Raw genomic sequence first — 23,545 nt, forward strand, 5'->3', positions numbered from 1 at the left:
GTAGGCAATCCTTCAGTACGTTGTGCCCATACTAGTTTACAATGTTGTACGCAGATGGAAAAACTCTACTCCCACAACGTCATAACTCAAAGCTTCCACATTTGAATATCAGCAGCTGAACCAGACACAATTATCATTCTCCACATCTACAGCCAATGGTTCGCAAAATTAGTCGGGAACTTTGAGACAGGCTTTCATTAGATATGTTATCACCATCGCTCTACAATATTACATTTGTTATGTTCAATTCAGTGTGAAAATGTAGTTTTATATTTCAATAACTAGAAAAGGACTGGCTGACCCTGATTAGGCCAGATTGTGGTACATTGTAACATTCACATTTGATCAATAGATAGATAGACAGCATGAGGTTCAAGTGCATTTCTTCCCGTCTCTAGGGGATATGACTTTGAATACCAGTACAAGACGATGTTCCAATCCACTCACTAATATATCTAAAGGATGATACTTGTATGTATTTGAGACAAAGGGGCGTTCGAGGGAATCACAACAAAATTAGCAGCTATAGGGCCACCTGCACACATAGGCCCCTCAATCGGCTAATGCAGACTAGTTTGGAGAGGGGTTAAAATTCCTACCCATTATTCCAGTATTCCTTCAGGTGCTTCTTGGTGAGCTCCATCACACCATCAAACCATTGCCAGAAAGTGAAGGTTCTTCCAGGTAGGTTTTCCTGTAAGAATATTAAAAAGATTCAACAATGTCCCGTCTGCACTAAAGATCACATGACAATTTAAATCACCAGACACGTTCTGATGATAAATTACAGGAAAACATCCAGGATGTGAATTTATAAAGATGAGCCACTCCAGAGCACGTCTCATGTGTTTCCAAGCTTCACAATGCTGCAGCCTAGAAGCACCTACCCGTCCTGTTGGGTATGAAGTGCCTTTGGCACATAGGGAATCTAAAGGGCCAATTTTATCTTGGGGTGGGAATGGGACACGTGGGGGGCAAAGCAGGCACCGCACTCTTGATCCTCCTGGCACACAAGGAACCTTTTAAAAAAAAAAAAAGTCAAAGGCACTTACCCAGGCCTGGATCCTTGCTGCCACCGGCTTTTGCTGGTGGACCAGAAACCGCGTGGGCCGTAGTTTAAATGGCATACCCACGCCGACGACGTCATTGGGACGCGACCCTGCTATTTAAATTAGACCTCAACTCCTCTGGTTCAGGCCGCCTTCCAATGGCTGAAGACAGGCAAGTAAAAATGGTGGGGGGCGGGAAGGGTTAAAATTGGCCCTCAAATGAAGGAGGAAACCAACTGGGCAAAATAAGCATTTCTGTTCTGATGCTACAAACCAACACTAAAACACATGGTCAGTGCAAAAGCTCAATGCAGGAAGCACCATGTAATCTACAATTTTAGATCAAGTTGTAAACTGCATTTCTGGTGGCATGGAATTTTCACTCAGTATTGCATAATTGAATAAAATGGCAATTAGTCTCAGCAAAGTGGGTGTGGCAGTAGATCAACAAAGCCTCAAGAGAGAGAGAGAGAGAGAGACAGAGAATGAACAATAAATGAATTTCATGTAGCAACCCGTGTCATATCCTGGCACATCATAAATGGTACATCGACACAGGGCTGTTGTGTAACAACTTCGAATTTAGATAGGTTGTTGGAATGAATATATTTAAAGTTTACCTTGTTAAACTGAGACCAAGAGACCACCCTGTTTGTGAAGTCCTCCATGCTGTAACTCTGCTCGTCAAATATCTTCTGTGCCAGGAAGACAAAATGCTCTTTGCATAAGCCCTGGGTCGACTGCACCTCTGCCATAAACTTCATAGTGAGTGTGTCACACATTTGAGACCATGACACTCTGTCTGGTACATGAAAGGGCAATCTTTCCTGCAACAAAGAGGGAAAGGAACATGAGATTCTAGATCTTTATCTGGATTCAAAGCACAGCAAGACCATGCCTAAGCTGGCACAAGGGTACCAGACCCTCAGACAGCATGATACTGTATAGTAAATTACAATAGGTGAGTGGATAAGTGTACCACCCAGTGTGGCATTGGACCATAGAGACGAGAAAGATCCCAGGTTTGAGTTAAACAATTTCAGCTGGGCAGCTGTAGGAGCCTCGGGCTCCCTTGGCTTAGGAATTGACCAGGCTTACACATCAAACCTGACACCTCATTGTGGTGTGTCACTGAGTCATGCTGCAAAGTGCACTTAATAGCTATTTTTAAAAAGGAAATTTAAAAAAAACTGCAAGCAGTGTACTGCCAAAGCCAAACTCCAACCACTCATCTTGCCCTGCACTTCTAAATAAAAGTAAAACATTCCAAGTTAAACATACTTACGATCTCAGAGAATGCATTGTCCCACAAGATTGTGGCAGTAGCATTGTTGTCTTGACTGCCGTGAACAATTACCACAATAGGCAGTGATAAGGCCTGCAACAGAACAAAGAAATAAACATCTTACTGAACTTTGTTTGGTCGCATGAAGGACTCAACTCACTCCCATGCCGAGATCCAAGTCTAGAATCTAGAGCCCAAATTTTAACTCAGGATGCACTTGGGGTGGAGGAAACCCCCTGGGGACAGCCAATCATGAGGCCATTTTATCTCCCGAGCCTCATTTAGTTTCTCCGGACTGTCTCTATCCTAAAAGCCGGTGGGAATGACACAACAGCCAGCGGGCAGGTGAATGAGAAATCAGGCAGGAGGCCGACGCCACTGGGGACCTAAAGGAATGGTCTCTGGCAAAGTAAGTGAGGCTAAAACCGGCACCCTTAAAGAAAAAAAGAGACTTGCATTTCTCGAGTGCCTTTCGCAGCCTCAGGACGTCCCAAAGCGCTTCACAGCCAATGAAGTACTTTTTGAAGTGTAGTCACTGTTGTAATGTAGGAAACACGGCAGCCAATTTGCACACAGCAAGCTCCCACAAACAGCAATGTGATAATGACCAGATAATTTGTTTTAGTGATGTTGGTTGAGGGATGAATATTGGCCCCAGGACACCGGGGAGAACTCACTTGCTCTTTTTCAAAATAGTGCCGTGGAATCTTTTACGTCCACCTGAGAGAGCAGACAGGGCCTCGGTTTAACATCTCATCCGAAAGACGGCACCACCGACAGTGCAGTGCTTCCTCAGTACTGGCCCTCCGACAGTGCGGCACTCCCTCAGTACTGCCCTCCGACAGTGCGGCACTTCCTCAGTACTGCCCCTCCGACAGTGCGGCACTCCCTCAGTACTGCCCCTCCGACAGTGCGGCACTCCCTCAGTACTGCCCCTCCGACACTGCGGCGCAGCACTCCCTCAGTACTGCCCCTCCGACAGTGCAGCACTCCCTCAGTACTGCCCCTCCGACAGTGCTGCACTCCCTCAGCACTGCCCCTCTGACAGTGCTGCACTCCCTCAGCACTGCCCCTCCGACAGTGCTGCACTCCCTCAGCACTGCACTGGAGTGTCAGCCTAGATTTTTGTGCTCAAGTCTCTGGAGTGGGAGTTGAACCCACAACCTTCTGACGCAGAGGCTTATTCCAATGACAGAATTGTACACACAAAAGTGATTTATCATCCAGATAAGAAGCAAGTTTTAGCAATGTAAACCTGGAAAAATCAGTGCATGGATATCATTCTCCCACTGTACAAATTACAGGTGCCAAATGTAAAATAGCCTAAAGGGGTGTGCAAGGGTACCTCAGAGAAACCAATTTGACAATGTTATCTCCTTTTCTCCCTTTTGGGAAATATCAGTCCTCTGCATGCTCAGTGGTTTCTCCAAGCTGACTAAGTGGAGATAGGCAACGTAGTTGCAGGAAATCACAGGTTCAAAACCTCTAATCACTGCGTGACTCAGTATGTTGGTGCAGTAACCCATATGTGCCATTCAGTTGCCCTCTGCTCCAAACTAAACTATGCAACAACTGTGGAGACCATTCCTGTTGTTGCTCACCTCCAGAATATCGAAGTAATTGTAGCTAATAAGGCTAACTATGTCATTAATGTCTTGCTGTATGTACATCGGAGTGTCATACTCGCAATCAAAATCTCCCCATAATGCTTACTCACTTACAGGGAAAGGGAAGATCAGCTTCAGGTGTGACACGAGGAGCCCTTTGACTCCAGAATGGTACATTTACACACTTGGAATCAATTTGCGAGCTCGTTGTATATTTGGCTCAGGGTCAATGTCAGTAGGAACTAAGATTGGTTTCATAGTTCACCCAAGTGCTTGCATCATCATTCGAACAGCATTTTACTACTTTGACATGCATATAACCACAGAAGGAAGCGGAAGTGGGAGCGCTGGTGTGAAGGAATGAGCAGGAACTCATCTGAACTCTCACATATTTCAAGAATTTAATCAAACCCATTTTGGGGTTTTTGATTGTTCACTTGAGATTGTTCTGTATTTTCCCTCCTCCCAAAGTTTTTTTTTAAAGAAATAATAAAGACTGCAGTTGTAGGACATTGTGCAGTGGGCTGGGGCCTCACACATTCATTGTCAGAATTCTGATGTCCAAACAAAGTGCAACTTTTGATTTTTAAAAATCCTGCCCCGCCCCGGTTTCTACTTGTACCTTTGTGAGATTTAATCTAAATGTTGGATTACTGTACAGTGCAAATGAATTGCCCCTCGCCCATGGGGGCTGATGGCAGAGCCCATGGTGTATCTTCAAATTTCAGCTGGGTTAAGGGGAGGGAAAAAAACTCTTCAATTTGACAAGTCAAATTGCGCCACCGTCACATAAGCACCTAGCAAGCAGTTATAGAGTGGTATTTACACAGCCCAAGGCAGGTCTGTTCACGTGCCCTCTTTAATTGAATCGGTGCAGGACATAAAGGTGCTTAATAGGACGAAAAATATACAGGAAGCAGCTTAAAGACTGTCCAAAAAAGTCTTGAAAAAAAATCGCTTTCTACCACTTGTGAAATACTGTTGGTAACAAATGCTCAGATACCTGAACGTGGTATTTCATTTCACTGCCCGCAACGCCGAGTTCAGAAGAAAACAGAACAGCAAACTTTTCCTCAGTCACCGATTCGGTCCCTCTGCGGTCCGAGCGCTTGATTTTCTTTAAGGACTTGAATTTAAAAAAAAATTAGCATCTACTTTCGATCAAGAGACTGTCAAATGGCAAAGCACACTAATAGTTAGAGAAACAAAACTAGCACAATAATTTTATAGAAATAAAAAAAGCATTTACAATAGTGTGCAACAGACATTCATGTTTTATTTGACATTTATGTAATGGCCATTCATGATTTAGGTTGAGGATATCATATCTTTGTCACACATTGTCCCCATTTTGATCAAATCACACAGTGAGGTATTCTTGCTAACTTTCTAACAGTCAGATTCACAGCAGCACTGCAAGAGATCTAGAATAGAAGAAAATAAGAGCAGGAGTAGGCTATTCAGCCCCTCAAGCCTGCTCCACCATTCAATGAGATCAAGGCTGATCTTCAACCTCAACTCCACTTTCCCGCCTGATCTCCATATCCCTCGATTCCCTTAGTATCAAAAAATCTATCAATCGCTGTCTTGAATATAACTCAACAATTGAGCCTCCACAGCCCTCTGGGGTAGAGAATTCCAAAGATTCACCACGCTCTGAGTGAAGACATTTCTCATCTCAGTCCTAAATGTCCTACCCCTTATTCCGAGACTGTGACCACCATTCCCCTGAAGGTGCGAGGGCCGCGCAGCAATCTGCAGGTCCCGCGCAGGCCGTTCACAAGCTGGAAGAGATACCGCGCAGCAAATTTTAAAAAGGGTCCATGCACGAAAAATTAGAGGGAACATTGACTGTGACCCCTAGTTCTAGACCCCCCCCCCGCCAGGGTAAACATCTACCCTGTTAAGCCCTTTGAGAATTTTATGCTCACCTCTCATTCTTCTAAACTCCAGAGAATATAGTCCTAGTCTACTCAATCTGTCCTCATAGGACAATCCCCCCCATCCCAGGAACCAGTCTGGTGAACCTTCGTTGCACTCCCTTCTAAGGCAAGTATAGCCTTCCTTTAGGTAAGGAGACCAAAACTGTACACAATACTCCAGGTGTGGTCTCACCAGGGCCCTATATAATTGCAGTAAGACGTCTTTACTCTTATACTGAAATCCTCTTGTAATAAAGGCCAACATACCATTTGCTTTCCTAATTGCTTGCTGTACCTGCATGTTAACTTTCAGTGATTTGTGTACAAGGACACCCAGGTCCCTCTGAACACCAACATTTCCCAATCTCTCACCATTTAAAAAATACTCTGCTTTTCTATTTTTCCTACCAAAGTGGATAACTTCACACTTCTCCACATTATATTCCATCTGCCATGTTCTTACCCACTCACTTAACCTGTCTGTATCCCTTTGCAGACTCTGTGTTCTCCTCACAGCTTATTTTCCCACCTAGCTTTGTATCGCCAGCAAACTTAGATGAAGGGACCGAGTGCAGTGTATCCAAGTCATTAATATAGATTGTAAGGATCTAGGAGGCAGCTGCCAGCCTTCTTGGCCAACAAATGATGCACAACTCGGGGACCATCAAGAAGAGCAGCAAAAAACACAAGGCTTTATGTAAAATAATAATGTTAGTTGCAACTGCAAAATATTTTTGTGCAAACCTAAATCACAGAGACCCAAAGTACCTCCATGAGAAATTATGGGGAGTGCACAGCACAAAACTCCCCACAATTTTCAGTGCTACTGGTACGGAGTCATCATTTCAGAAGGGCTACAAGAATGGCTGGTATGGAAAATAGAAATGTCAGACTAAGGAATGCTATGCTCAGGTTGGGGTTAGGGCACATACCTAATCTGCAAGGACTCAATCCTGATATTGGAGGCAAAAGTGGAAAAATGTCCTACTCTCCAAAACTGACATTCCTTACCTCAACGAGCAGGAAAAGTCACCAGAACAAAACCACAGGTAAATATACTACAACATTTGTTTTGATATTAGAGCAGTGTTGAATCTCCTCTACTGAACAAGGCATGTTTGAACAAAGCCAATGAAATGTGCATTGCCTTGTACTTAGCGCTTTCTAGCTAGCATGATCACAAGCTGATTAACAAATAGTATTTTAAACACAGCCACCTTATTATCATTACTAAGATATCTCAGTGAAGGATCAAGGCCCATTGAACAGGATACCATTAAGACTGAAAAGAGCAAAAGATAAACTAAGTCAGGAAGTAGGGAATAGATGACAGCAAGCTTGGGTTTTTTAAACCTCTAGATTGTAGAAGGAAGGGATGACTGAGGAGAGTGAGGAGCTCCACTGTATTGAGGGCCTGGAAAGAACGAGTTAGAGGAGGAGACAATCTGATGATTCTTCATTTCAGGATGCAGGAACAAAAGAGAGAGTGTGTAGGATGTATATTTGGAATTTAGAAAAAATAAGACAGGAAAGCTCAGAGCAGCCTGACTATAGTAGCATTGATAAAATAAAGGGAGACAGGAATGGTGTAGAGAGAGAGAGATAGAGAGAGAGAGTGGGAGAGAAAGTGTGTTAGTTCCCTAGTTAGTTAGAGGGTACAGGTGGGCAAGAGATAAGTTTTTCATGCATCCCATCCAGGTGTGAGAGAGGTCTTAGAGCTTCCCTAGATATAGAAGCAGTATTCAAGTTTTTGGTGGACCTCAGCTTTAAAGAGAGTTAAGAAATGTTATGGGGCAAGGACATGTTTGGCACAAAAGAGGAAACTGGAGGTTTTTTTTTTATATATATGAAAGGGATAACTTTAGTGATGGAGGAGATTTGGGAACTCCACTTGAGGTCAGAGGAGATAGTGAGGCTAGGAACTTATAGATGAAGGACTAAAGACAGAGCCATCAAAGGTCAGAGATGGTAGCTGGTTAGACTTGTGAGGAAGAATTGAAAGAAACAAACAAGATTTTCATTGCCCAGTGAAGGGTACAGAGATCTCGATGCAGTGATTGAGCCATTGTGCTGAGAGAGGACTGGAGGTTTTAATAATACTTGCACCTTGTGTACAAAAGTGCTTCACAGAATGAATTATATTTGGTACTCAGCATTAGTGGCAGTCTGTTCAGTACAACAAATGGAGCCTCCTGATCATCAACACTGAAGTTCCCATGAATGACAATTTCAGCAGAGATGAAATTATAGTTGATATACAATTTTGCTTGCCAAAAAGTTGAAAAGCTAGAGTTATCAAGGTTAGGAGAGTGATAGAGACAAGAGTTGAATTTAGTGAGGTGAAAGATATTTTTAATTCATTCTTGTGGACGTCACTGGCAAGGCTGGCATTTATTGCCCACCCCTAGTTAGCCTGAGAAGGTGGTGATGGGCCTTCACCAACTGAGTGTCTTGCTAGGCCACTTCAGAGGGCAGTTAAAAGTCAACCACATTGGTGTGGGACTGGAGTCATGTATAGGCCAGACCGGGCAAGGAAGGCAGGTTTCTTTCCCTAAAAAGGACATTAGTGAACCAGGTGGGTTTTTACAACAATCTGACAGTTTCATGGTCACTTTTACTGATTTTATTTAAACTGAATTCAAATTCTCAAACTGCCATGAGAACTCACGTTCTCTGGATTATTAGTCCAGGCCCCTGAATTACTAGTCCAGGCCCCTGAATTACTAGTCCAGTAACATAACCATTACACTAGAGATGATTTTAGCCACAGAAGAGTGATTCAAGAGAGCTAAGGTGAGCAGCAGAGATGTCCAAATCAACATAAGCACATTAACCCCCTTTGGGACTGTAATAGTTGCCTTTTGCTTTAACACCTACCATATTCCTGAAGCTGGCACTGGTTGTTTTTGTAGCATTGCTAAACTCCAATAAGCTGGTATTGTTCATGATCTCTCCTGTGTTTTCACTGGAAGAAAGGATATGATATACTTAAAAAAATGTAAAACTATCATTTAAATTGTTTTACTAGCTTTAATAACGTGCACGAATTGTGTCCACTAAAGAAAATCCATGACCACACCAAGACGTCAATATATCCCAAGGCACAAAAGGAGTGTGGAATAATAAACCTCTCAATAAACCTTGACCCACATCAATGCTTCCTTGGCCTACCTGTTGAGAATCTATTTGGGTCAGTCATGGGCTAATGAATATGCACTGTGATGACATCCAATGTCAAATAGCCTGCCAGCCTTCACTGTCTGGGCTCATGCATGAATAATATTAATGCTCACTTGGGTGAGGCAGTGGAGGGCTTGCTGGCACCTGTGGAACTCTACCCCAGTGTGAATTGCCATCTTCAGAAGAGGAGGGGCAAGGCAAGGAAAAAAACTATTTTGAAATTCATCCACACTTATTTTTGACATTTATTAGGTACGTAACATTAAGTCTGATGTACTGCACCAAATTTTGGAAATTTGAGAAATTGAGAGCAAATTGTGAGATTTTGCTAAAGTCCCTTTTTGAAATATAGCATATTGGCTTCTTTGCTATCATACAATAAGATTTAAACTCCAGCTATATCAGATTTTATTTTCCTCCATGTTACACAGAAGCATCAGACCTTATTACATTACTCAGAGAACAGCATACCCTTCATGTATTTATAGGGAATAGTAGACCCTGTATTACAGTGAACAACAGACCCGATATATATGCTAATAAAAAAGGGGTAAAACTATTCCAGCTCTGATATGTTGGATTTATTCTTACCTGTGTATGTTCCCATGCTGTCTCATAACTCTGGCCTGTTGCTCTGTAATGATTATGGCTTTCACAACTGGAGGCTTTGGGGCATTCAACTTCACCCCAAGCAGAAATCGAACAGTTGAAGAAAACTTACTCTGAGTCTTTAGTACCTGTGGAGGCTGCTTTTCCACGAGGAATGCGCTGTAAAAACCATGGAAACAGGTCAATATATCTGCTTACTATTGGCTATGACTGGTTCAACACTTAGTAAAACAAACCAATATTCATCATCTCTTCTTCGCCTCTGCCGATCTCCCTGCCCCAAGGACCACCTGTGGCTCTAGGAGATGAGAGACAGCGGCGTGGGAGCAGGGTCAACTCTCTCCTCCTCTCTCTCTGTGGGGAGCCATCTAACCTCTGCTTAGTACCTCTCCACAGTAATGAAGCTGAACCAGGAACTGAGCAGTGTGGGGGAAGTGAAGCTGCACGCCCCACGCCCCCATTGCAAATTGTTGCCCCAATGTTCTACCTGGGAAAATAAAGATTAATAGCAACTTTTACTGACATTAGAATGATCTGAAAGTCAAGCTGCATCTGTGTTTATTTTATTATTCTAACCCCACTGAATGTTACTGATGCACATGAGATATGAAAACAAACTGATGCACACACAGGTTGCAAGGCAGAAGCAGTTTAGCAGTGACAGTCTTCAGGCCTCCCTATTTCCTTATTATGTTGAGTCTTGGTGAACTTGACATTTAAATCCATGATACAAAATTCTGCGGCACTCCTCCATTCACACACCCTGTTCTCAGTGGAGGCAACCTCGATGTTCCAAATGACTTGTGTTTTGCGCAAGATAAAATGGTGGCTGCTGTACACACATCAGATTGTGGCTGGAATGATGTAGGACAGTTAATTCAGCAGCAAATCCAGCTATCACTTCAGGTTGCACTACCTCTGAATTAGGGCCAGCATGAATCCGATTCCACATGAAGGGTTTGCTTTCTATCAGGACACATGCTGAATGCAGAAAATCATATCATTTGCGCTTGCAGCTCTAGGTTGATGTCGGTAGAAGTTAGTTTTGCCTGCAACTTTCATTTGGTGGTATAAGCAAGGTGGTAATAAAGGAGTTACCTTCTGACCAAGTTGTTGAGTAAGGAGGAGAGTTTCTCAGGCACTCCTGATATCTGGTCACTAGCAATGTCTTCCTGTGTGCTAATCAGCCCGAGTTCTTGCTGAATCTGACAGTTCATTTCCACAAGCTTATCACACCTAGAATAAGAGCAGACTTTGACATAGACATTTAATCCTAAATAAGACTATTGACTATAAGACCCAAGTTGGAATTCCAAATGGATGCTAACATTGCAGCTTTCCCTGGAGGATACTCTTCTCCAGTTCTACCTGGGTTAACTGTGACTAACTGGTATCTTGTCACATGATTGCAGCGCAAGTGTATCATCAAGCACCTTAAAAGAACATGACCCACTGAAGGACAGCTAGCATGATTGAAGTGCTAACTATCTTAAACAGGAACAAAATACTTTGAATGTTTCACCAACAGCCAAAGGCGCTGAATTAACCTCAGTAGGCATGTTGTCATTAATTCAGAGTGCTCCAGCAATCAGGCCATATCAGGTGGATATGGTAACTCAGTCCCTCACATTCAGCAATTCCTCCAACACAAGTGCCCTGTTGCTGAGCACCAACTGCATCATTGAGTATCTGGCTTGTAGGGGGATACTCAACCCTCTTTAAACAAAGAAACACAGATTATATAGATGAGGAATGTCCACAGTTCATCCCCACTCTGTGCTGAGGTAGCTGATCACAGCCAGGGCAATGATCAGGGCACTACAATTGGTTTCAGTGACCCTGGGCTAGAGAAAGAAAAAAAAAATCAGCCAGGTTTCCCTAGAACTCCTGATGCCAACAGGTGATCCCTGCTGGAAAATGCACCTATATACATAGCAAGGACGATATTATGTTTGGTTCTAATGCTTCCCACGAACAAATAATCATCTGACATCCACTCGGTTCATGGATGAAGAATGGCCACTTGAACGAGGCACTAGAAAGCCGAGTGCCAATGCTTGCAGAACTGTATATTCAGCAGTTCAGCAGAGGAGACATGAAAATTGGGTGGAGGGAATGGAAATTGGAAAAAAAATCAAATCATAGTAATTGTAATCTTGTAAATTTTTATTTCTGAAATGAGTACTGAATATGACATTAACAAAAGCTACTAAACCTAATTTTAAATTACCCAAATCAGATAAGTTTTCGAATCACTAAAATTGCACTTTACAAAATGGTCTTATTCATGACACACCGAGAAGATTCAGGCTTTGTAATAAACAGCTCTGTTTGCAGCATGATAGGAAAGTGCCACTGTGGCTGAAACCAATACATTATTTTTAAGAATCAATGCAGTTTTTGTTTTCAAAAACTGGAAACTTAGAGGTGTATTCAGGCCTGGTTTTTGACTGGATGTGTGTGAAAGTCAAGGCAGGCATAGAAAAGAAGTCTATTTAAAATGTATCTGTATGAAAGCTCATACAGTTTCATTCAGATTGTGCTCCATTACATAAAAATGGCACATTGATGATTTAAAAAAAAAATGATCCTGATCCTCCATAAATGAAAAATTACAGAAGTCCAGAACTATACTGGAAAGTGTGAGGTTATGCACTTTGGCAGGAAAAATCATAGAGCAAGTTATTATCTTAATGGCAAGAAACTGGAAAGTACTGAAGTACAAAGGGATCTGGGGGTCCTGGTGCACGAAACTCAAAAGGTTAGTATGCAGGTGCAGCAAGTGATTAAGAAGGCCAATGGAATGTTGGCTTTTATTGCTAGGGGGTTGGAATATAAAAACAGGGAGGTATTGCTGCAGTTGTACAAGGTATTGGTGAGACCGCACCTGGAATACTGCATACAGTTTTGGTGTCCATACTTAAGAAAAGACATACTTGCTCTCGAGTCAGTACAAAGAAGGTTCACTCGGTTAATCCCGGGGATGAGGGGATGGACATATGAGGAGAGGTTGAGTAGATTGGGACTCTACTCATTGGAGTTCAGAAGAATGAGAGGCGATCTTATTGAAACATATAAGATTGTGAAGGGGCTTGATCGGGTGGATGCGGTGAGGATGTTCCCAATGATGGGTGAAACTAGAACTAGGGGGCATAATCTTAAAATAAGGGGCTGCTCATTCAAAACTGAGATGAGGAGAAACTTCTTCACTCAGAGGGTGGTAGGTTTGTGGAATTTGCTGCCCCAGAAAGCTGTGGAAGCTACATCATTAAATAAATTTAAAACAGAAATAGATAGTTTCCTAGAAGTAAAGGGAATAAAGGGTTACGGGGAGCGGGCAGGAAATTGGACATGAGTCTGGGTTCGGAATGGTCATGGCCCTGTGGGTAGTGGAGCGGGCCCAGGGGCCGTGTAGCCTTGTTCTGCTCCTACTGTGTTCTAATTCTGTTAGATTTCAGGAGATGGTTTTATTCCTGTTCCTGGCTGGGGTGGAGATCGCCTTTACAGAAGGTAAGTACTGTAGAAAATATAGGGACAGAGTGATCTCCTGGAAGAATTTCGATCGCCTAGATGGGTCGGAGAGGAATTTCCCAGATTTTTTTCTCCCAAATTGGCCATTGGGTCTTTATCTGGTTTTTCGCCTCTCCCGGGAGATCACATGGGTTCGGGTGGATGCAGAGTGATAGAAGATTTGAGGTTAGGATCAGATCAGCCATGATCTTATTGAATGGTGGAGCAGGCTCGAGGGGCCGATTGGCCTACTCCTGCTCCTATTTCTTATGTTCTTATGTTCTTTTGGTGCGGGATCTGTTGAAGTTAACTGCAGAGCCCGTGAAGTAAACTGAAATGCAGCCTGCTCAGTTCTCAAACGAAGAGGAGCACTCTCTCTTTCTATAGCTCAGCAAGGAATTTCAGTGGTAGACACAGGAGCTATAGCAGCTGACCACCGAAACAATCCTGTGCCACCAGCTCCTGGATTAGTTTGTCGACATGATATACGTATAAAGACTTAAAGTGCTTGCAAATTCACAAACACACAGTAACAGAGGTTGTGTGCAGGTAGATAGCACTAAAGCAGAGTCTCAATACACCAAAGTGAAAGAGACGCAGCAAATAAAGATTTTGATGCACAGAGATTTCAGTCCCGCTCACTTGGACTCTCCTGCACCAGTATCCCATTCTATCAGGTTGCCTGCATTTGGTACAGTGCCTGTAGTCCTGCACCTGGCCTGACATCAATGTTGTGACTTTTGTGCTGGTTTCCTATTCTCCCCTCTCTGACTCTCAGTTAGTGAGTGAGAGACCAGGAGTTGGAACAGTCAGTCCTATTGCTGTGTCATAATATCTGTTTTCAGTGCGGTTATCTCACTGGTCCACCCTATAGTATAGTAATAGTGCTGACTGCTCTAACTCCTGATCTCAAGCCGATTGCCCATGCGCTAACTGGGAAGCGTAAAGGGGAGAGAGCAGGAGACTGGCAAACTTCATGGCGACCAGGAGTCAGAGGGGCGGGATCAGCAAACCACTGCTGGAGTCAGAATAGGAGGTTACAACAGCATTGATGTTGGACCAGGTTTAGGAATACAGGTCCTGCACTTTACCTGCAGCAAATGTGAGGAGCTTGAAAGAAATGGGAGAGTAGTGCTAGAGAGGTCAACAGAATGGGACTGGGCCACATTTACTTTCATATATTAAAGTAAAATTCAATACAATTTAATGCTAGGGACCAGGACCACACCAAGACTTCCATATAGCAAGATATTCAATACATAAAAACTCCACTGTATGTATGAGCAGGGTTGAGGTAGTTTCTTGGTGGGTGGCCTTTCTCTTTGGCCTGCAGACAATGGCAAATTTGAAATATCTACAGAGAACTTATTTTTAATATAATAACCAACTACAGGCCCATCATTCAACAGAAAGTGATTAGGCAATATGTGCATCAAATTTCTGACATCACAAGAGAGTAACAACCCCTTGCGATTGTCATTCAGCCAAAATTTCTACCATTAATTGTGAACAAGTGGGAATTTCCAGTGTTCCACTGTAATTCAGAGCATCTTAATTTGAGATTTTGCGCCTACGTGCCAATTTATTTGTAAAATACTGCACAGCAAATGGACTGAATCTGGTTCCTCACCATTCCTGAAGTGACCCCAGGTTGTCCTCAAAGTAGGCACCATTTCCTGACAGCTGTAGTCGTCGTTTCCAGTTCAGAATCATATTCAGCACAAGGCCCTGGACCTGTTCCAGAGATCTCACCGCTTCCAAGATGCTGTAATTTCTCTTCTGTTAAAAAGCCATTCAAAAAACCCAAAAGATTCATTGTTAGCCTTAAGGCATGTTTACCCTATTGATTGGGTCCCAGGGAGCAACACTCCAACAACTTCTGTTTGCCCAATGTATTTAGTACTTGTTCTCCCCATAGGCCCGTTGGAGCCGAACCATAGGACAGAGACCCGTTTATCTGTTCATGCAGACATCATGTATGGCTGCAGATCACAATGGCCTCTATTTACTGTTTAGTGCCAGGCAAAATGTAAAGGTGAAAGGGAGCCACCATTTAATATGTCTAGATTTGTTGACATATGGTTGGAGAGAGTTTTTTTTTTTTTGTGTAGTGCTTACACACTAGACCACATGAAATTATTGGTGACTCACAATGCAAAGCTAAAATAATAAAACAGAAGTTGTCATGGGGTATACAGTAATCGGGAAGCATGGATTCAGTGGTGCTACAAATTCGTTTGAGGCTTCCTGCCCACCACCCAACCCCGTTCAGTTTGTGTGGTTTCCTCTTTACAGCAAGCCCGACTGAATAGGAGATTGGCACCCAATTTAGTTCACTGCCTCAGCCACCTGTGAAAATTTGGTTCATAAACTTTTCTGTACAATTTTATAAGCACTTCTGTATCATAGCAAGTGAGCAATGATGAACTGCAATCTCTGATTTCAGAGTTCCTGTGTTCTGGAACACCACTAACTCAAAGTAAGCACTAATTAGTGGTCCACAACCATATTAAGTTGGAGTTTCCTTTTTAATGTGTACCATCTTCCCCTTTCTCCTGCTCCCCAATCATTAACTTTTTCCAGCTTAACATTGGCAAGACCAAAGCCATTATGATCTGCACCCTTGCCCCCTTTCCAACCACTTCCTTAACGTTTTTTCCAATCTCAGTGTCCCATCTGACACGCAGCTAAGCTGAAAATCCATTATTTGATTCTTCAAAAACCAGCAATTTCCAGTTCTAACATGCTTCGTCTCCATTCGTATCTCACCCCAACTGTAGCTGAAATATTCATTCATGCCTTCACCTCCAAGCTCAATCTCCAACCCCTCCTTGCCAGTATCCAAAGTTCTTCTCCCCAACACGCACTCATCCAACCATCTGGTGCTGCACCCTACCCTGGGCCAAGTCCCACTCATCTATTACCCTTGCCTCAATGATATCCTTACACACAACACATTGATTTCAGAATCCTCATCCTTGTTTAAAGATCCCTCCATAGCCTCAATCCTTCCTACCTATGCAACCTCCTCCAGCCTCATGTCCCAGCTCACACCTTCTGTTCTTCTAACTCTAGCCCTCACCTCCACCATAGTCCTACAGCTTGGAATTCTCCTCCTGAACCCCTCCACCTTACTACATCTCTTCATCCACAAAAGCCTCAAAACCTCTTTTTTTGACTGTGCCTTTGGCACCTTCCCTAGCTCTTCTCCAGAGTGCTGCTCAGTATCTGTTGTCTGTCCCTCCCCCCCCACCATTTTGTGAAGTGCCTTGGGACGTTTCGCTATATAAAGCGCCATATAAGTGCAAGTTGTTGGCTGCAATTGACTATTCAGTACATTATTACTGTGTTGTAGTGACACTGGTTATTTTTTTTTTTTTTTTTTTTTTTTAAATGTTCATGGCAGGTTCAGCTCAATCAGCAAGAGCTTTTGGATGGCTGCCTATTGTCAAGACAGTCACAGAACATGTTCATACTCCGGAGACAACTGAAAGTTTTCAATGAAGCTTTGGCCATATAATTAATTGAGAAGTCTAGTTTTTTAAAATATCACACCACATCAAAGGATCCTCACTTTAAATAACTCAAGCGCCGTATAATCAAATAAACTTTAGCCAGTAGACAAATAGATGTAGGTCAGAATATTTGCATTCCTTAAACTGCTAACAGTGATAGCAAGCCAATTCTCTTTTTCAAAGACACTATAATGTGCCAGTTTAAAATTGCTGTTCAACTTACACTTGTTGAGTTAAAGAAAATATCAATAATTTAAATAAACTTTTGCTGGTTCAGTCCGTTTGCACAGTTGCGTCACAATGCAAAATAATATTAGAACACAAACAAGGAAATGCTTGGAACCACTCTGTACATCTATAGTGCCAGAACAGGAGGTGCCTAATCCAATGGCAACTCGCAAAACCCACGAAAATCTGGGTCTGAATCCAGTCAAAACTGGAGGTTGTTTCCTTCATATTGGGAGTGCCGAGGACAGTGGGAGAACTGTATGTCTGGAATGGAGGGCGCCCTTTGTAAAAGTCTCTTTAGATTAGGTGGTACTGTTGTTACGAAGCAGGATTGATTTGGGGAGGGTATATGGGGAAGCAGCAGTGATCAGGAGTATATAGTGCAGTAGCATCTAATCGGAGTGTATTTCATGCTGATACTGGATGCAAACTATGCAAACATTGGAGTATAAGAGTAAGGAAGTCTTGCTACAATTGTACAGGGCTTTGGTGAGACCACACCTGGAATACTGTGCACAATTCTGGTCTCCTTATCTAAGGAAGGATATACTTACCTTAGAAGCGGTGCAACAAATGTTCACCAGACTGGTTCCTGGGATGGGGGGATTGTCCTATGAGGAGAGATCGAGTAGACTAGGCCTATATTCTCCAGAGTTTAGAAGAATGAGAGGTGATCTCATTGAAACATAAGATTCTGAGGGGGATTGACAGGGTAGATGTTTCCCCTGGCTGGGGAGTCTAGAACTAGGGGGCATAGTCTTAGGATAAGGGGTCGGCCATTTAGGGCTGAGATGAGGAGAAATTTCTTCACTCACTCAGAGGGTTGTAAATCTTTGGAATTCTCTACCCCAAAGGGCTGTGGATGCTGAATCGTTGAGTATATTCAAGGCCGAGATAGATAAGTTTTTGGGCTCTAGGGGAATCAAGGGATATGGAGATCGGGCGGGAAAGTGGAGTGGAGGTCAGAGATCAGCCGTGATCTTATTGAATGGCGGAGCAGGCTTGAGTGGCCAAATGGCCGACTCCTGCTCCTAATTCTTATGTTCTTATGTCATAATATGCTTGCAATGCACTGTAAGGAATTGTAATCTTGTTATTCTTTGGATTTTGGAGTTGAAAGCTCCCTGATGGCTCAATGAGTAAATGTGGCACTAAGCCATATAAACCAGGAGGGCCCCAGCTTCAATCCTCACTCTGTGAGGAGTTAGCTGATCCCAACTGGGATGGCAGTAGGAGTACGACAATTGATGTCAGGGCCCCTAGCATTAATTGTATTCAGGTGGTGGGTATTAATTGGGGAGTCTCTTGTGTTCATATATATGGGAGCAGGCTCGGGAAGAGGAAAGAGCTCATCTTGGGTGCACGGTATGTAGTGTCTCTGTAAATACAGGCTTGTAAGCGACTGAAGTTTAGGCTCTAGTGTTCTATCATTCACCAACTTTCACACCTAGGACTAGGAAAAGGAAGGGGAAATCAGCCAGGGTCCTGGTTCTGATCACTATGTGGTGACCCCTGTTGGAAAGTGCAGGTGTGTGGGTATTACGCCAGAATTAGGCTCAGCTGTGATGCATCACACAGTCAAATAGCTTGTCTAGGCTGACACCTGAAGAATGGGTGAGGTACTGGAGGGCGGAGGATCTCAGTGGAGCCGTTTCCCAGGAAGGAGTCAGTACTTTCAGGAGATGTGGGGAAAATAAAAATAGAAACATTTAAAAAGAAAAGTAAATGCCAGGACCTTCGGCAAAGGATTAAAATGAGTTTGTTCTTGGGCAGTGCATTATAAAGGAGATTTCCCTGTGAAGGGGGGAGATAAAAGAACAAATACCTTTCATGAACAATTGCTACATTATGAAGGATTGTTTTTTTAAAATTAAATATCTGATCAAAAAACGACTAAGCAGGCAGGTGTGCATTTAGCTGCGATTGTCACTACACACACACAACGCAGCTGCGAAGGGGTGGGCTGATCCACAGACATTCCATACATTCATCAAACTGGCAGCAGCCAGGAGGATTATAGCCAGTTTCCCAGATGCAAAACTTTCTTTGCTTATATGAAAATATATGATATATTAATGCTGCAGCCTTTCATTTGCGCTTGTCGTGAATTTACAGCCACAGTGAACTAGGCATCAGACATTCTTGCAAAACGCTGTGCAGTCTGCCAAATGGTAACTGGTATGGAGGAAAAGGCACCCGCCACCATACCCTGCACTTGAATCTTTTCCCTGCAGTCACCTAATAGAATTACTGCCGGCGTAAACTTTCCCGGCAAATACTCTTGCCATGTGTCATGAATTCACCAGAGTAGCATTCAAAATAATTTCTTCCATTCAACACGCTACTTCTCTTCCTAAACTGCTGTTGAAGACGTCAGCCTCTTGACTAAGTCCTGTAGCTTCTCAATTTATTGGCAAGAACATAAAATAGAGAGAGAACCGTTTATACTTCCAACTCTCCTCCGATGCCATGCGTTATCCCCAGGAAAAAGCAGCCAGCTGCCACTACTACTATAAAACTGGAGGTGTACCAGGTTGCTCTGAAGCAATTAGCCTAGTGACTTTCCCTCCCTCAGGGCAAAGAGCTTTCACCAGTTCAGGCTCAGAAGCGGTTTTGACTGCTTATCAACAGAAACACAATTAGAAGTTGGCACAGAGCAAAAGAAAACATGTGCAATTATATAGCGCTTTATGTCTCTCAGAAACGTCTCAAGGTGCTTCACATACAATGTATTGCTTTGAAGTGCAGTGACTGTTATGTAGGCAAATGCAGCAGCCATTTTGCGCACAGCAAGATTCCTCAAACAGCAATGAGATGAACGAGCAGTTAATCTATTTTTTTTGGTGGTGCTGCCTGTGGGAGGAATGTTGACCCAGGACACCAGGAGAACTCCCTGCTCTTTTTCAAATAGTGCCACAAGATCCTTAACACCCACCTGAGCAGACAGACAGAGCCTCGATTTAAAGTCTCATCGAAGAACAACTAGCAGTGCTCCCTCAGTACCGCACTGGGGTGTCAGCTAAGATTATGAGCTCAAGTCCGAGAGTGGGGCTTGAACCCAGAACCTTCTGACTCAGAGAAGAGAGTGCTACCCACTGAGCCACAGCTGACACATTGAGCAGGGATGAGGTTTCAGATTGTTCCCCCACTTTGAAATTCAGTTTCTGAACATTCTTTCTTCAATAGAGGACAGTTATAATCATTTGTAAGCAAGCCCAAAACTCCTTTGGAACTTTGCAATGCAATCAAATTAGTGCCACATTTTTGCCAAACGACCCGGAACACAAGGCATTGCACATTCATGCTGCATCAGCTTCAATCCAACAACTGGAGCCCAACATTAGGTGAATGACCTTGGTCAACCTAGATACCGCCATGAGTCTGGCTACACATACAGCTTGCTGAGTTTCAGTCAAAATCAGAGGCTCAAGTAAGTATAACACTGCGGATGTGGGAGGAGCAAAAATTATGTAATGCCACTTCATTCCCATTGTACTGCTGTTGACTTAACATGAGCATTTCCATAAAAGCACGAAGAGTATTATACACACACACATACACGTATCAGTCTGAAATGTGACAATTCTAGGTGGTCTCCAAGGACACATTTTGCAAATTCTAAGACTCACATATGACTGTTTATGAGAGTGTCCCAGAACATAAGACGTTTAAGCAGTTGGTGATGAATAAGCCTAGCATGCAGCATTGAACTTGGACATCTAGAACACGAAGGTGTATAACATAATACAGGCTGCCCTCCAAAAAAAAGGGGAGAAAGAGGGAGGGAAGAGAGAGAAGATAAAGAGAGTAAACATGGTCTCTTTGGGGTCAAGTTGGCTCCAAAATAACACACCAGGCGATGGAAGATTGGAACCGAGTCAACCCTGCGTGACGGACTTGGTACAGTATTGAGATACTCGAGCCATGCAGGTCCACAATACTCCGGGGGGGGGGGGGGGGGGGGGGGGGGGGTGTTGATAAACGACTGGCTAGCCTGGATCATTAATGGTACCTGAAGGGGCAGCCCTGTGACTTGGGGGATGCGCTTCTTCCAACTGGGATCCAGATAAACCTACAAGCCAATAGCCTAACAGATGGTCCTAGCTAGAAAAAAAGAGACTTGCTAGTGCTCCATGCTGGTAAGCAGCCTGGAGTTAACTGGTTAAATGCCAGTACCCATAAACCTTGGCTCTGGTCACCTGACAGTTAAACTCTGGACTTGGGTAAGTGGTGCGTGTCCCTAGGAGGAGCAAGTGTGCATTATCAGGCAAATGGAAACTCTACTTACAGGGATTTCAGTAGCTTGGGTTGGAGACTCAAACACATTGATGGGTTTCCATGCAATGTTAAGTTACCCAGCTGACCAAAAAGAAATCTTCATGGTTTGGTGGGAAGCAGGGGTATGGAGCAACCACAAAAGGGCTCAACTACCTTGATGATCGACAATGGAAGCAATTCCCAGGAGAGGCCTCAAATCTGTTCACACTTTCATGAAGTTATTCCACAAACATTTCCTTAGCTTGGCCAACTGCTTTTTACTCCAAACAGAAGTAAGCTCACCCTTCTGTGATCATCCCATGTGCTCTTCTGCTGGTTTATGTGCTCCTCCCGCTTGGTGTATTCTGGTAGTGGGCTATTTGCTTGCTGTGGGTGGTGCGGAGCTAAAATGAAAACAATTGCGCAATGAACCTCAGATCTAGGAAGACTTCACTAAGCACACAAACAATTTTTCCCTTTTGTTTGTTCACCTAACCCGACTTCCCTGCAGAGAGAGAGTGCTCTGCCCCTCACTAGCCAGCCAGCAGTAACCACTCAGGCATAACTCTGCCCTCAGAGTTTCCTTCGCCTCTGCTGTGAAACAGCGCGGCCTCGGTTCGGCAGCTGCCCACTTAACATGGCTCCCATCAGGGACTAACGAGAATGTGGCATAAATTGTGTCCAGTCCAGCTCCATAGCACTCAGTGCCACTACATTACCCAATGCAACACAAACCCATTACATACATAAAAGTGTGTATGGGATGGCGGGGTGGAAAGGGACAGAGAACAAAGACACATTACATCGGATATATGACACAGCAACAGACCATTCGGCCCGACCAGTCCATGCCGGCGATTATGCTCCACTCGAGCCTCCTCTATTCCCTTCTCCCTCAGATGCTTGTCCAGCCTCCACTTAAATGCATCTATACTATTCGCTTCAACCACTCCCTGTGGTAGCGAGTTCCACATTCTCACCACTCTTTGGGTAAAGAAGTTTCTTCTGAATTCCCCATTAGATTTCTTGGTGGCCGTCTTATATTGATGGCCTCTAATTGTGCAGGAGAAAGGGGTGCGCACAAGACAGAGAGGGAGCAGGCAGGAGTGAGAGAAAAAGAGGGAACAGTGCACGCGCACAAGAGGGAGAGTTTCGTGCATGGCCAAGAGAGAGGGCACGATCAAGAGAGAGACATGCTCAAGAGAAAAAAGAGGCACGTGCACAGAGAGGAGGCGCACGCAAGAGAAAGTGCACATGCTGATTGAAGGGCGCATGCAAGAGAGAGAGGGTAATACGTACAAGAGCGAGGCTGATGTGCATACGAGAGAGATAAAAAATAGGAGCACGCGCACAAGAGGGGGAACGCATGCAAGTGAGGGGCTGCGCGCAAGAGGGAGAGACGGGGGAGAGAGAGATGATGTTGCCAAATTGGGTTTGACTCACTAATTTAGCAAAAGTTAGAAGTGTAGTAAAGCCACCCAGTCTCCAAATAGATTTCATATTAGAACTTTGCAAAAGACCAGCTAAGATCTGCTTCATACGCACGCTGGTAACACTGTGGCAGCTGCTGCTGCTCATGGTCGAGAGCTTCATTGATTTGCTGAATAGCACTGCGGTACATCTGAATGGTCTTGATTAAGTTGTTCAGTGGAGTGAGCTGTTGTAATACATTTGCATCTTCCTGCTTTATCCTTTCACTGTCGGTGGTGGGGACAGGTTGGGCTGGTAATGAGATAGGTGGTACAACACTGACCTACAAAGCAAAACAAAGGAAAATATCTGCATCAGCTGCTTCAATCTAAATCTGGTTTAGTATTTATGACAGTCAAAAAACAAACCATTTACTGGGTGAATACACCTTTCATTTGTTACTTCCTCCCATGAGAGTACAAAATATTCTTCCATTTTACAAAGGTCTCTTATTTGAAGAACTAGGTCGACTTTCATAACCCAGCAGCTCACAGATGTAGCTTGGCCTGTGCTCTGGAAATAACCTTTTAATGAATGGTCACACTCTGCTAGTTCAAATGTTCACCAATCTGACTCATTGTAACATATATCTGAAAGTCAACAGTCCATGAAGGAACCAAAGTAGTGAGTGTGTCCTTGTTACCAACAACTGGGGACCTTCCCACATTTCCATTGCTAAAACTGCCTCCAAGAATCTGTGCTGCTTCTTTCACCAACAGCTTCCATTCTCAATAGCGCCCAAGACTTGAATGCTGCTCTCGTACCCAAGGAGGCTTCTCACACTCCTTCAGAGGATACCAAAAAAGCTCATCATCCGATAGACAATCCCACTCTCACCTGTAGCCTATAAACCCCTCTCTCTGTTTCCCCTATCATCTTCTCGCTCTCTATTCTCTATGCTATGCTCAGTACT

At 43.6% G+C, this 23,545-nt stretch overlaps 1 protein-coding gene across 2 annotated transcripts in view; it reads right to left on the reverse strand.

The window, feature by feature from the left end:
- Positions 1–23,545, reverse strand: part of LOC147097123 (signal transducer and activator of transcription 5B-like) — a 108,790-nt gene that overhangs the window by 15,341 nt on the left and 69,904 nt on the right. For both annotated transcript variants that reach the window (XM_085972986.1, XM_085972985.1), the window contains exons 5-14: positions 22,708–22,915; positions 21,466–21,566; positions 14,793–14,941; positions 10,751–10,888; positions 9,635–9,811; positions 8,741–8,828; positions 4,945–5,067; positions 2,335–2,427; positions 1,670–1,876; positions 600–694 (exon numbers count right to left, since the gene is read on the reverse strand). In XM_085972986.1, the coding sequence (XP_085829112.1) occupies positions 600–694; positions 1,670–1,876; positions 2,335–2,427; positions 4,945–5,067; positions 8,741–8,828; positions 9,635–9,811; positions 10,751–10,888; positions 14,793–14,941; positions 21,466–21,566; positions 22,708–22,915 (1,379 nt within the window). The remainder of the gene's footprint in view (positions 1–599; positions 695–1,669; positions 1,877–2,334; positions 2,428–4,944; positions 5,068–8,740; positions 8,829–9,634; positions 9,812–10,750; positions 10,889–14,792; positions 14,942–21,465; positions 21,567–22,707; positions 22,916–23,545) is intronic.

Source organism: Somniosus microcephalus, chromosome 33 (assembly GCF_052327205.1).
Source record: "Somniosus microcephalus isolate GS21.2 chromosome 33, FLI_Smic_1.0, whole genome shotgun sequence".
Classification (NCBI taxonomy): domain Eukaryota; kingdom Metazoa; phylum Chordata; class Chondrichthyes; order Squaliformes; family Somniosidae; genus Somniosus; species Somniosus microcephalus.